Source organism: Porites lutea, chromosome 3 (genome assembly GCF_958299795.1).
Source record: "Porites lutea chromosome 3, jaPorLute2.1, whole genome shotgun sequence".
NCBI classification, from domain to species: Eukaryota; Metazoa; Cnidaria; class Anthozoa; order Scleractinia; family Poritidae; genus Porites; species Porites lutea.
Genome location: NC_133203.1, coordinates 47,378,118 through 47,392,247, shown reverse-complemented (window position 1 = coordinate 47,392,247; position 14,130 = coordinate 47,378,118). Strand labels below are relative to the sequence as shown.

At 40.5% G+C, this 14,130-nt stretch overlaps 2 protein-coding genes across 2 annotated transcripts in view; one reads left to right on the top strand and one right to left on the bottom strand.

The window, feature by feature from the left end:
- Positions 1-29: 29 nt before the first annotated feature.
- LOC140931291 (protein FAM221A-like) lies at positions 30-3,705 on the top strand. Its single transcript, XM_073381071.1, has 6 exons — positions 30-155; positions 581-754; positions 1,763-2,021; positions 2,531-2,705; positions 3,193-3,341; positions 3,484-3,705. The coding sequence occupies exons 1-6, from the start codon at positions 79-81 to the stop codon at positions 3,673-3,675; spliced, it is 1,026 nt and encodes a 341-aa protein (XP_073237172.1). The 5' UTR covers positions 30-78; the 3' UTR covers positions 3,676-3,705.
- A 2,264-nt stretch (positions 3,706-5,969) lies between these two features.
- The window catches only part of LOC140931292 (transformation/transcription domain-associated protein-like), a 78,682-nt gene continuing 70,521 nt past the window's right edge, over positions 5,970-14,130 (bottom strand). The window contains 13 exon segments of the mRNA XM_073381072.1: positions 5,970-6,801; positions 8,149-8,263; positions 8,417-8,613; positions 9,084-9,225; positions 10,164-10,379; positions 10,776-10,817; positions 10,924-10,998; positions 11,118-11,225; positions 11,408-11,515; positions 12,058-12,160; positions 12,645-12,734; positions 13,436-13,643; positions 13,999-14,098. Coding sequence (XP_073237173.1) covers positions 6,692-6,801; positions 8,149-8,263; positions 8,417-8,613; positions 9,084-9,225; positions 10,164-10,379; positions 10,776-10,817; positions 10,924-10,998; positions 11,118-11,225; positions 11,408-11,515; positions 12,058-12,160; positions 12,645-12,734; positions 13,436-13,643; positions 13,999-14,098 — 1,614 coding nt within the window. The 3' untranslated portion in view covers positions 5,970-6,691.

Below are 14,130 nucleotides of genomic sequence, written 5' to 3'. Positions count from 1 at the left end.
TAAATCGTTGTTTTGGATACGAAGACAGAAGGTGTTACGTTCTTTTACCCACATGTTGGTCTTGATTTTGTAGCAAATATGGCGGGGAATCGAATACATTTAAAACTAGATCAAAGTGCTGCAGCTTCTATTGATCAGTATCTGGAATATCGAAGGTCTGTGGTTGGTATTTATTGATATTTGTTGATTGTATAGTACAGTGTTGCCCCGGTGTTGCTCTATCCAATGTCTCAATTAGGGTCTAAACGCTGCAATTTCATGAGAATCTCAACATCAGAAAGCTCAGAAAAATTTCCGAGCTCCAGATGAGATTCAAATTCACGAACCTCCGAATTATAGATTGGACGGTCTAACCGCTGAAATTGTGGGAGACTCATGGCCAGTAAGAGGGAAAGGGTTTTGTGGGCTGTCGTATACGTACAGAGTTGGGCAATGCAGTACTCAATAATACTGAGAGATACCGAAGTGTGTTATCTTCCTTTGGCCGATAACGCCCTCCTTACTTGTCATTCTTCAGACCATACTTATCCTCGTTTAACGATGGTCAAACATTCATGGGTGTCGGTTTTTCCTCTTATAGGATTGTTGGCGATGATGATGGTGGTAAGTTATTCACTCCTAAAGAGTATGAAGAATACAAGAAAAAGGTTCTACCCATGAGAATGAAAAATCGACTTTTTGTAAGTTGGACAGCACCCAATGGCATGGACTGCAAGATGATTGGACCAGAGACAATGTGTTTCTGTAATCACAGGTTAAAAGCTAAAAAGTCTTTTTTTGCTATAAAAATTTGAGAAGTATTTGAATAAGCTTTAATTTATTTATACATATAGTGTATAGGTAGTTTTAAAAAATTTTAAACTGGGGGTGGGGTAATTTATTAAAGAAGAAATCCATCTGCTTAACTTATATCAAGGCTGTGCTCTTGCAGTGCCCAATAGCCCCTGGTGCCTAAATCTTACTCCTGGGTGACCACAAAATCTTAGTGTTTTCATAGAAATGCTATACTGGGTACCCTGTATTTCAAAGAAGAAGAAGACGAAGAAGAAGAAGAACCTTTATTAATTTATACCGCTCAGGGTAGCCCCTTCAGACGCAAAAAGCTGTCTGTTATCAATGGGAGCCCTGAGCAACAACGCACAAAAACACACTAAACATATAAACATTACACTAATACAGGTAATAATATAAATAGAAAACTATTTTCAATTAAAAGATTAAAAGATGTAAAACACGAAATATCATTAAGATAATTCGTTAAAAAGAGTGCAACCATAATAATAGAAGGATCTCTTTGCAATTTCAGTTCTCACAGCAGGCGGATGTAAGAGGGTGCTTTGTCTAGTAGCGCGCGCATGGACTGTATTATTAAGTTTAAAATAATGTTTAAAATACTGGGGACATTGACCTTGCAGGCATTTCTTAACGAGTTTAAAAACAGATTGACGTCGGCGGTCCTCCAAGGTGGGCCATTTCAGAACGTCCAATGCCTGCTTGCTGCGCACAGTACAAGCCACTATCCTAGCAGCCCAGTTTTAGAGGGCTTCAAGGTCTTGTTTACGACCTTCCCCGCAACAGCCCCACACACTTACACAGTATTCTAAAATTGGCCTAATTAGACTACAGTACACTACATTTGCACTCTCTCTAGTGAGGCTTCTGCGAAGCCTGCCGAGGCTCAGAACATTGGGTCCCTTTCAATTTTTCTTAGAGTACAGCCTTGTACATGTATCTGATTGACATTCTTATACCCAACTTTTAGGTACAAACAACATAAGACAGATTATGAGACATTGCCACAAACCCGGCCTGTCCCAGTACCGTGTAGAGCAAGTGGCTGCAAATGCAAGAGTTACCATTATGTCCCTAAGAACGGCACACAGCCAATCAGATGTCAGTGTAAACACTTTGCAGATGAGCACTTAGAAGTGGTACCTTACAAGTGCACTAAGGGTTGCGCATGTAAGGCGTTTAGAAGTTCCTTTACCTGTGGCTGTGGAGAACCAACATATGCTCATAAGGTACATGCACACAAGGGTTGGTGGGAGGATGGGTGATAGCTTGAATCAATGGAGGGCTATCATTGAGGGCCAGGCACCTGGGGCTTGGGGACTTCTCCCAGCTGCTGAGTGCATTATCCTAGCCACTTTCAAAGAAGGATCAATATCAAGTTATTGGAGCATAACAGTGCCTATATCTTCCCACCAATTACTGTAGCACTGACAGGCTGATTTTTAGTACATTTTTGTGAGAGGCCTTTTTTTATCGTGTTCTTTTTGGATATATGAGGCGAGCCCATAATTTCAAAAATTTAAGTTTCGTGATGTCATCCCTTTTTTCTCTATTCAGTCATGTGCTTAGTTATTATCAATTTATTAGCCTGTTCCTGTTGGCACCGTCCCCACAATCTGAATGCCTGGATAGGCTATCAAGTTTTAAAATCGACATATAATTATGTACAATTTTTCTCTTTGTCATTAATTTTATGAGGTTGCTTTCTTACAGTTGTGAATCGTTTTTTTCCCAAAAGACAGTTGTAGAGACAAAAGAGGAACGCTTGGCCCGTGGACACCCAGTAGGTCAAGATGTTCCCTATGCAGCTATGGGTGGGATAACAGGATTCAGCTCACTGATGGATGGCTACATGCGCTTGGATGACAGTGGCATTGGTCCTCCACCAATGCACATGTTAGAGCAACCCATTGGTATGTGCATGGTTTTTCATGGAAACTTTTATGCTAGGTTGACCATAATCAGTAACTATTAAGACAAAATCCATAAGTGAGTAATTTTAATTTTCAGTGGACAAACGCTTTGTACCAGAATAATTTCAAGCATGTTGCATTCTTTTTCACACTTTTCAAGGGCTATAAATGTAATAAGTTGTATGAAATAACTCTGAAGAAAAGGTTCTTATTGGAGTCTGAGAAAACAAACTTCAAAAGCCTCAAATTTCACAAAATGAAATCCTAGGCATGACAAATTATTTTTACCTGTACTTTTTTAATTCCTGTGAAATTGGACATTTATTTTCTTGGACTCCGGTAAGAAATCATCTTTAAAGGTACAAGGTTTTTGTCCACCGAAAATAAAAATTACTCAATTTCCTAATGGATTCCGTCTTAAGGTCTCCTCATTTTCAGTCTACTGTAGCTTTAATTTGTGACTAACCCTGTTAATGATTTTGCCTAGGACCTGATGATCATCCATTTCTGAGAGCCCATGCAGGTGTTGCAGCAATGTCTTTAGAGGATCGGATGGGTGGTACGGCAGGACAACTGGCACGTAGAACCACAGAAGAAGAGGACATGGCTTACTTCGAAAGGTGTTACCAAGCAAGGGTCAGTGTTATTGTGATTTTCGTGGACCTGTGCCCACTGCTTAAACTAATATTTGCTTCCTGGATGGTTTAATGGTAATTCCCCACCCCCTCCTTCTCTGCCTGAATTTTTTCTTTAACTATGAGGATTGTTGGCTTCACAGCTTAAGGCAGAAAAAGAGCAAGCCAGACTTCAAAAATCAGCTCAAGCAAAGAGGCTCCCAGGGGCAACCACTGGACGACAGAGCACAGGTAGTCCTACAAGGAGGACTGGGCCAAGTAAAGCATTCTCAGCAACCAAGCCTGCTGGTTCACCGAGGAGCACTGGTACCCAGACTGTAAGACAGAAGAGGTGAAACAAGTGCACAAAAGAAACAAACAAATGGAGGTGGATCGAATTAGTCTTTAACTCCGACAACTTATTTCTTCATGTTTTAAAAGCCAATCTGCATGAGATGTACAGTCACACAGCTGGCACGTGAAAGTGTTGGACTTTGTCCCCTTTCGTGGTTCGTACGTGAGGGAATTCGAGTTATCACACAATAAACTAGTAAACAGAATTATAAAAATAACTCTTGCACACAATTTGCACGTGAAGATGTTGGTCTTTGGCCCTTTTACAATTCGTACGTTAAAAAAAAGGCAAATTGTTTACTACAAAATTTTCTCAAGCGATTTTAAGATATCACCTCGGTTTCATTACAACATCTGCAATTAAATTATGTTTCATGCAACGTCAAGGTTGATAACCTAACATTTATTAACATTTGTGAGAAAGTCTTTAACTCCGACAACTTATTTCTTCATGTTTTAAAAGCTATTGCTTTTTAAAAGAGAAGAGCCTTTTTTAGGGCATTGGTTACTAAACGAAACAGGTCTTCATACGTCCAAGTTACTATTTATCATTGTGAAAAGCCAATCTGCATGAGATGTACAGTCACACAGCTGGCACGTGAAAGTGTTGGACTTTGTCCCCTTTCGTGGTTCGTACGTGAGGGAATTCGAGTTATCACACAATAAACTAGTAAACAGAATTATAAAAATAACTCATGCACACGATTTGCATGTGAAGATGTTGGTCTTTGGCCCTTTTACAATTCGTACTTTAAAAAAACGCAAATTGTTTACTACAAAATTTTCTCAAGCGATTTTAAGAAATCACCTCGGCCTTATTACAACATCTGCAATTAAATTATGTTTCATGCAACGTCAAGGTTGATAGCCTAACATTTATTAACTTCCAAGAAAATTATCAAACTGCCGAAATATATTTCTGCTCATATCATGTTACTCCACTCAATAAAGCAGTACCTAATTATTGTGTCAACTAGCTTCTTCCAATTTTATTCCCTAACGCTACTGTTTCTACTTAAGTTTATACGCATCTTTACTAAATAAAATACGTTTCAATAACTATAATGCTTAGTATGCAGGAAGGATGTATCATGTTGTTCACTTATTATTCCTTTTTGTTGTTGTTTTGCCGGAACGAAAAAGGTCTGTTGAACTTTGTAAGCGAGAGAATAATATTTCTACAGCTTGTTTACAGGATTAACAATACTCGGTACAGCTTTTAAAAAAATAAGCTGCTTTTCAAACTTCTAAAACCACATTTTATAGGCCGCATACTTTCGAATTTAAGTCCATATCTAAATATCAATTATTGTTTCACTGGAAGGGCTTTGAAAATATATGATCGTTATACTCTACCTTGAAGCAGGTGAAACACAACTCATAAATACGTGCGTGGTACCGTTCGCGATAGCCGAATTCGGTCAGAAATGTCTTGAAGTAGCATCCACACTAAAATATGAACCCTTAAAAAGCTGCATCACTGTACACAGCGTTTGAATCATGAAGATATTTAATATAATGTTTCCAAACACCTGTAGCCGTAATAAAAGACGAACAAATTGTAAAGAATCAAGATGGCGGTCTTAAAGTGCCCTTGTTCGACCTTTAGCAATGTGATTTTTAAGTAGATGCCAAGATCTCATTGGTTTCTTAGCATCAACTCATAGTACCTTCAACCTTATTGGCTCTTACAACAAACATCCGAACAAACAAAGTTACAAAGATACAAAGTTACAAAGATACAAAGCCACAAAGATACATACGCTCACACCACTGACATATGAGCTATTTTTTCAAAATAGCTCAACAAAAACATGATAATTATGACAATCCGAATAACTCGAAAGAATTTTCTTCAAGCCACATTTTGGCATTGACATAGGTTTTTTAAATACGTTCTCTGTCGTTTAAATGATGATGATCTCCTTAGAAAAACCCTATGTTAAAACAAAGCCACCATGGGCTCAACTATTTCAGACAATAGTGTAAAATGATCAGGAGTTTCATTTTTTCCGCCCTTGTGAAAGCCAGCAAATACCAGAGGCAGCCAAGAGACCTTGCCCATCGCATATGTGAATGTTGGAATTCATATCAGACTGAAAGCAGCTTACTAAATGCCAGGAAATGTGAGAGGCTGTTTGCGGTGTTAATATTTCTTTTACTAATGTACAGTGTTATAGGATAATGTACACATATGATAAAAAGACACCTTTTGTATAACTTATTTATTCAATTTTAACTTGCTTATTTAAAACAGTGGGAAATAAAATGGAGACAAAAACAAATCTACATGGATGAAAATAACTGCGTTCATAAACTTTAGGTTTTCTAGATTTTTTACACTCTGGACAGGAGATAACCCATTTCAAGAAAATAATTGAATTAAAACTATATTTTGAGGATTCTGAACGTTAACATGACGGCGAAGGAGGTGAAATCAGCTATGAAATGTTAGGAAGAAGTAATTGATTTCTTTGGGAAACTGTCAGATGCTTCACTTGATTAGAACCAGGGGGACGATGTGTTCCTCTGGAAACTTGAATTCCCGGGAACCGGCAAATTCGTTCTGTTGGGGTAAATTTTACTTTCTATAAGCTGGAAAGGGATTGCTGAGCATTTCGTTTGCATCGTAGTATCGCTAGTTTGGTAAATAATGATAAATGGGTATGTACAATAAATGTCACTGTTAAATGATTTTTGGTTCGCACGATAATGGATAAACAAAAGGAAACGAGAAAACGGCGAAAAATACCAGTCTCGTTTTAAGAAAATTTCGTTATTTGGAAATTTTGTCTCTGATACACGCATTCCATGGAAATAACTTAGCCTTTCTTTAAAATGTGTTGGAAGCACGTTTAAACGTTAATCTACAGAAACTGTTTTGGAGTAGTACTGCCTTCAAAAACCGTTCCGTTCTCTTGACTTGCTGCCGTAAGCATACAATATGAGGTGGCCCGAGGACAAGGACGGAACCAGAAAGGCTCTATCTTGGATGTACATTGAGACAGCATGTTGGTTCTATAGCCATGGATGCCAGGCTGGGTCCATACGACACAGATTATCAGGGCTTGTGGCCGCAGCTATCAGGGTCGTGACCTTTGTTTCACCGCCTTCATATTGCGCAAGATCTGGGAAAAGAATTTGAAAACATCTCATTATGGACTACGAGCAGTCTCTCTTTTTTCTGTAGTCCGTCGAACAAAACGCGAGACACACAAAACCTGAACAAAAAGAGAGACTGCTCGCAGTCTAATCTCAGTACGTAGTAAGTTGAAAAGAGGAGTGCTTAGCCTGCGCCTTTCGCGCGGGTCACCATTAAAGGCTGGTCTTCACCTACGACGGAGTCGGAGTCGTAATCAGAAGCGTAGAACTTTACGATCTAGTGAAAACAGCGCTCAGATTCTTCTGATTCTGCTTAAGACTGCGTCGTTTACGATCAAGTAAAAACTGAGTCGTCGGAGTCACAAGCAGAAGCGGAAGAACTAAACCAATCACAAAGCATGGGAACGTGCATCGTGATTAGTTTATCCTTCACACACACACTATACTTTATTTTCATACACATCATTTTGCCATCTCCGCCCGCAAATAGCAAAAGCTAGACGAGGCGGGCGGAGAAGAAAGGTTACAGCAGTCATAACAGACTTCGACAATCTGGTTTTCACTACATCGTAAGCAACGGAGTCGTAAGCAGAGTCGGAAGAAAATGGAAACGTTCTGATTCTTCTGACTCCGATTCCGTCTCGCTTATGACTCCGCTTACGACTTCGATTTTTGATTTTCACTACGTCATAAGCGTTCTTACGACTCCGACTCTGTCGCTATTAAAAACCAGCCTTAAGACTTCATTAAAACAGAAACCGCGCGTGAAAGTCTCTGGCACCAAGGGTATGCGGTCTTCTCCTCAGTTTTTTCTTTGGTTCATGCGGAAAGAAGAGACGTCTGCGCGCAGACACGAAAGATGATAAACGGCGATTCGTAAACCTAAGGACCTTCGACCATAAAGGAATAACAATGACTTATGGAAACGCTAATTAGGGACGGAGGTGGTAAGATTACAGGAGCATGGATGTCCAAGACCAGACAGCGTAGCAGGCCGATCACAGCGGCGAACCGCTCAGGACACAATAGACCTGTTTCAATATCTGGACATTTTTACTCCGCTCCGAGGCTTGAGGGAATAAAACCAAAGAAAATTGCTATTCATCTCTGATTTCGTTTGTCCCCCCCCCCCCAAGTCTGGGGGTCTAGTATGAAGTCAAAATGAGTCTATTTCTAACTCAAGCAATACGAATTAAAATTAGCCAACCACAAGTGTAAGGATCGGAATGCACCAATGCCAAACAACCACAGCGCTACTAATAGCCCCCTCTGCCCCCCCCCCCCGCACAGCCAATCAACTTCATCACCTGATGCAGACTAGCAGTAAGCTGAGAAAAACAATTAATGAACAAACCTTACTATGAATGACTTACTTTGTAATCTGTTCATAATGGCGTTTACTGCGCCGTTGACAAGTGTAATCAGCAGCTCACTTTCCATATCAGTTGGTGGATTACTCAGCGGGAAGGCGTGCGTCTCGTCTTGTTTCTACATTCAAAAGGAAGTATGTTAGATACGAAAGAGGCTTATAACTCTCTCACCCAATTAAACCCTTCAAATATTCCTAAGAAACCTAGGAAAGGGAGCATAGTAAAGAGGTTGTTAGAATTTAAGAGATGATCTGTCGCAATGGAAACTCACCTTCTTATGCCAAGCGATCATCTCATCACGTAACACAGCCCTCAGAATACTCTGAATACTGAAATGAGGCTCAGCTAAACAACGCGCAGCAGACACAATTGCTGCGGACACCACTCCGTTAACACCGACCGGTGTTAAAAACTCGGCAAGGTTCGGGGTTAATCGGAAAGGTACGGGACGGTTCGCGTCAAGTTCGCCTGTCAATAGGACAAAAAGTGTGAGTGAATTTAACAGGTACTTTTAAAGAAGCCGCAGAGTCGTTGAACAGTACTCTACGTGAATTAAAGAAATCTAAAGGAAAAAAGTAAAATCAGCAATAAACAATTAGCGAGCTTAAGATTCTGTTTCAACAAGAACGCTGACGTTCCGGAAGTCATGAATAGCAACCAGAAAATTGATGTCTCACCGCTTGGAACGCGTCTGCCTTAGACGACGAAACTGAATGCCTTTGTTTTAACTCATGGAGTACGAATTTGTCGATTCAGAGCACTAAAAGAGAGAAAATATCAACTTCCGGTCGCCATTTTTGACGCCCGGGGCGTGAGCGTTCTCGTTGCTTAAGGTCGAAAAATGAAAACAAATACTTAGTAACAGACAGCCACGTTGAGGCCAGTGACACTACGCCTCTCCTAAAAACTGACACTATCTCGGAAACCACAAACCATACCTTTAGAGTCGTCCACTTCAAACCGACTGTACGAGACAGTGAGTCGGCCCGAGTCTCGCGCAATTTGAAGCATTTCCGGCCCCAGTCTTGTAAGGTGCAAGGTGAACTCGGCGAAACCCGACAGAGCCAGTTGAATAGAGAGCTTAGTAAGAGAGAAAATAAATCACGTTAGTTAACCAATGATGGATTTAACTTCTGGAAAAATTTCAAGGCGAATGTTCTTGTATCTTCTTTCCATAGTTTACAGTTTCAGCATGACAATTGCCTGTTCCAAGCTTTAAGATAGTCACGTGCGAATCGTGAACACTGATACGAAAAACGCGCGGGGGCTGGGGAGAGAGAGAGAGAGTAGACGGTCTCTCTCCTTCTTTTCCCGCCATTGCCCCCTCCCGAGACCTTACGTATCCGATTCGCCTTTGAACTTGTTTCTAAGACCTCCCTACTATCTCTCTTGGTACAGGCTACCATGACAATGCCCCAAACGCCCTGGGCTGAGTTGCTCAAAGCATGGTTAGCTTTAACCATTGGTTAACCAGTATCAAAACCAATACGTTGTCAAGGTATTAAACGCTGGTTAACGCTAACCATGCTTCGAGCAACTGGGCCCTGGATGGGATGCCAGTAAACTCCCCCATTCCGTAGTTTCCTTTTGTTGCTGTTTTTATATCATGCTTGTCAGTCCCAAATTTATTTCTAACATGATAGGTACCAACCATTCACCTCAGTGAGGAGGGATAAATTATATTGAGGTAGATGAAAACACTTAAAAATTGGCCAAATATCGAGAAGTCGCCCTCCCCTTCTCGCAAAGATAAGAAAGGATAAAAACGACACCTTACTGAAAGAAAAGTAAAGTAATGAACTAAAATCATAATAAAATACTTCACATTACTCTACCCAAATTTAACATATCCCTAAGTCAGAAAAGAAAACACAACATCTACAATAGGGACTATGTTAAATTTGTATATTGTATTGGTGGACACGACCTTAAATAATGCTTGTTTATATCAACTATCAAAACGTAAAGCAGCTGAACAACAAATAATACGGCGTAATCACATTAACTCTCTAGAGTACCTGTTTCCTAAAGGTCCAATAATCCGAAGGGTCTTGGTAAGTGTATTGGGCCCATTCTTTCAGAAGTATTTCTGGTACCAGTGTGAGCTGCACCTCTCTTAGAATGTCCTTCAATACTTGATGAGTCACCTGGCAACCACGTGACTGCACGGAAGCAAGGCGTTCGTAGTACAAGGCTATTGGCGCATCTGATTCCATATTTTTCTTATCGCACCGCTGCAAAACGAAGGTGGATAGGTAAGGGTTGATTTCCAGCGTCGCGTAATCTTTACGTGCGTAAAGTTTACGTTTACAAATAAAATAGAGGCAATGCATGAAAGGTCGCTCGTAAGCGTAAAAGTTGAGCCTCGTTCAACTTCTCGTTTAAGCTCTACTTTATATTCTTGCCTCTATTTTATTTACGTGATTAAGATTTACGTGCGTTAACGTGCGTAGCCAAAAACGCATCAGTGGAAATCAACCTTAAGGGTTCAAGCGCGCTCACCACTCAGTATTGAGAAAATCAAGTTCTCGAAGTTGTACTCGTCTTAGAATCTGAATATCTGTGTTAATAGGAAACGTATTGATTACAACAGCAATTATAAACTGAAGCTACACTGTACTCTCCCTTACCTCTGTTAGGATTTCTCGGAGAGAAATAAAAGACGGGTTGTCCTAAGAAAAAAAAGCACAGCGTTTATAAAATAACGCAAGAAATGTCTCCATATTCTTCAAATGTAATGTGTGACTTGTGGCACTATTTTGACCTTGCGTGACATACCTCTATCAGTCTCATCTGAGGTGAAACAGCAACAACTCGAGGCACAGTAAATAAAAGATGCCTTTTGCAAGACTCCTGGAAAGAAAAAAAGCAGAATAAGTTGAAAAGTTGAATTTAAGCCACTGAATGAGGGAACTACAACTGTTACACTGATTTTCTAATACATTTTTTTGGCCCAGTATCTAAGTCTGCACCTTTCTCTTTTCCAAATAGAGATTAAGCAGCCTCAAAAGCTGAAGAATCCTTTCTTCTCTTCTTGACTCTGTCATCCAAGCATCGTTAACCACGAGATAAGGGTAGATCTATAAACATAAAGAAATGGACTTAATACATTTCGAAATGATAAGAATAGTTACATCAGATGTGACAAGCTTATTTCCAGGGTTCGTGCTGTTTTTGGTGAGCAGTTCATGAAAGATCTGGTCTCCGCTGACCTAAATTGCAGTTAACGTGGGCACGGCCTAAAACACCTGTCCAGACATACCTTCCCATTGTTACCCCGGATGTACAGACGCCTTGCGGAGAAGTTGTGCTTCTGAACCAGTTCTACTCGGGGCATGAACCTGGCGATTCTGATATAGTATGGACTGTGCTGTAGGGATAAAAAAAATAAACGAAATTGGATACACTTCACTTTGTGCCGGCCACAGATTTCTTGACCCTAATTCTTTCCCGCCATGTCACGACTTTCAATTTTTGCCTCCAAAATCAGTGACAACATGGCTGATTTATTTCAGTACTTGCCCGCAAAATGACCTAGGTCTGAGAAAGCTTTCAGTTGTATTCACACCACAAATGAGCCACATTTGCGGCATCTGATGCACAATTCTGATAAGGCCAAAATTTATTGGCAAGCTACAATCATGGACAAAAGTTCTTGGGAAAATATTCATATTTTTTCGTCATTTCTGGGTTCCCTCATACACTGTGAAACTCGGAAAACATTCTGGATACACGCGTCCAACATTGTTTGTGGGGGGACGGGAGGGGTTGGGCCTGTGTGAATTGGAAAACGCCCTAGAAATGCAAAAGTGCCCCAAGACTTTTTTCCGTGATTGTAGTTTTGAACTGTCATTCTGAGTCTTCTTTACCAGTACTTCCAAGGCTGAGAATAATTATTCAGAGTATACTAACCGTATTTGCCTTTGGCATCAGGAACTCGCCTGGAAGTTCTACTTCTGCGGTGGATGTAGTGAAGTTACTAAGGAAACGACATCTTTCCTCTAACAAAAAGGAACTGAAAAATAAAACAACAACAACAACAACAATTTACAAAGTCCTGACCGAACTGGGAAGGGGGTTGGGGCGGTGAACTCTGGTTGGCATCTACAGCGCCTGAAATATTGACCTGTATTCTAAAGGTCACGTGTGATACTGGGTGAGTGCGCGGTCTAATTGAATGATGGGACTAATTTATGGAAAGCTCACTATAGAGCAATCCGCTTCGACGCCGAACTAGCATAACGCGCGCGCGAGTGCAAGAGTGCCAGTAAACAACACTCTTCATCTTGGTGAATATCACACCAATGGATAAGACTGCGTAACATAGAGAAGAAAAGTTGTTTTGCCGCAGACAATGCTCTACTCATGCGCAGTATGGTTCCTATTGACGATAAACCGTGTACAACTGTTACAACTGCCCTTGTTATTTCGCTCGCACAGTCCAATAATTTTATGTGCATATAAGGCATTTACAAAAAAAAGGTACAATCATGTCTTACTTTGGAAGAAGTTTTGCTTTCTCCTCGAGAATCTTGATCCACTTTTTTAGTTTACTGATCAGATTATGCAGACCCATGGAACCTGGTTGACTAAAAGACAAATCAAAAGTCACATGGGCTGGTTAATGCTGTCATTATATTTTTGTTACTTCGTCTGTCTGTGCCTTCATCCCTAAAATGATCATAAATTGTCTTATCTTTGTCGCACTAGTCAAAACGTGTTACCTTGGCATGTGGTAAGCACTTAACTGGATTTTTTATGCTGTACGGAATTGTCTTCAGATGGAATCTACGTGAGACCATTCAAATGAATGCTATACTGAGGAGTAATTTAGAAGTGGGGGTCTAAAATTTTTTTCCCGCGTATTCTCAAAAACAGACACCCCTTAAAGCTTCATTTTACTTCTTTCATCCTCTACGAGTTTCTATTTAAAACTTGGAACATTTGACTCTGGTTGGCATCTACAGCGCCTGAAATATTGACCTGTATTCTAAAGGTCACGTGTGATACTGGGTGAGTGCGCGGTCTAATTGAATGATGGGACTAATTTATGGAAAGCTCACTATAGAGCAATCCGCTTCGACGCCGAACTAGCATAACGCGCGCGCGAGTGCAAGAGTGCCAGTAAACAACACTCTTCATCTTGGTGAATATCACACCAATGGATAAGACTGCGTAACATAGAGAAGAAAAGTTGTTTTGCCGCAGACAATGTTTTGCCGCAGACAATGCTGTTTTGCCGCAGACAATGCTGTTGAACAACAACAAAATAAGGCTACAAGCTGCTTACGTGAAGTCAAAATCAATGGCGAACTGCTCCTTCAGTCTCTGGAAAACTGGGTCTTGAGCCGTTGCCTGGGCCCTTCTCGCTAGGGACTCAGATGCTGCTGAAGAGAAGGTGCTTGATACGCTTGAAGCCGATTCAAATCCGATCCCAAACGTGCTCACCAGCTTTTTTACAAAGCTTAAAGTATGAGGGGTGATACGAGCAGACGCAACTGTGTAAAAAAAAAAAGGAAAAAGGAAAAAAAAAATTTCAAAATCACCCTTCTCACAGCTACTGAAAAGGAAGAAAAAGGAACTTTCCAGTGCCCTATCTGTTATATATTACGCTCTACAATTTATTTTACATTTTAAACTTTGCAGATTAAATCATAAAGTGTGACCATTCTACTAAACGCTACCGGGCAGTACTTTCCAGTAGCTCTAAACTTGCGTTTACGCAAACTTCCAGAAAATTCAGAAAATCATTAGAATACTAGCAAAGAACCAAATTTTAACGCTTGATTTTGCAATTCTTTTCTCTCGTGACTGCGACCCTGCAGCTTTACGACAACAGTCCGCTATACATACCATCTCCCCTGGTCTCAAACGCTACTTGATAACACTTCGTCAGACCCTGACGAAGCTGCCTGAGCACTTCCTCATGCCAACACTCTCTGAACCACACCATCTATTGAAAAGAAAACACCATTTTAGAAACGG

Coding starts and splice junctions, on each gene's coding strand:
- LOC140931291 (XM_073381071.1), top strand. CDS start 79: ATGGCGGGGAATCGAATACATTTAAAACTAGATCAAAGTGCTGCAGCT. Junction 2,706..3,192: donor CATGTTAGAGCAACCCATTG/GTATGTGCATGG, acceptor GATTTTGCCTAG/GACCTGATGATCATCCATTT. Junction 3,342..3,483: donor AAAGGTGTTACCAAGCAAGG/GTCAGTGTTATT, acceptor TTGGCTTCACAG/CTTAAGGCAGAAAAAGAGCA.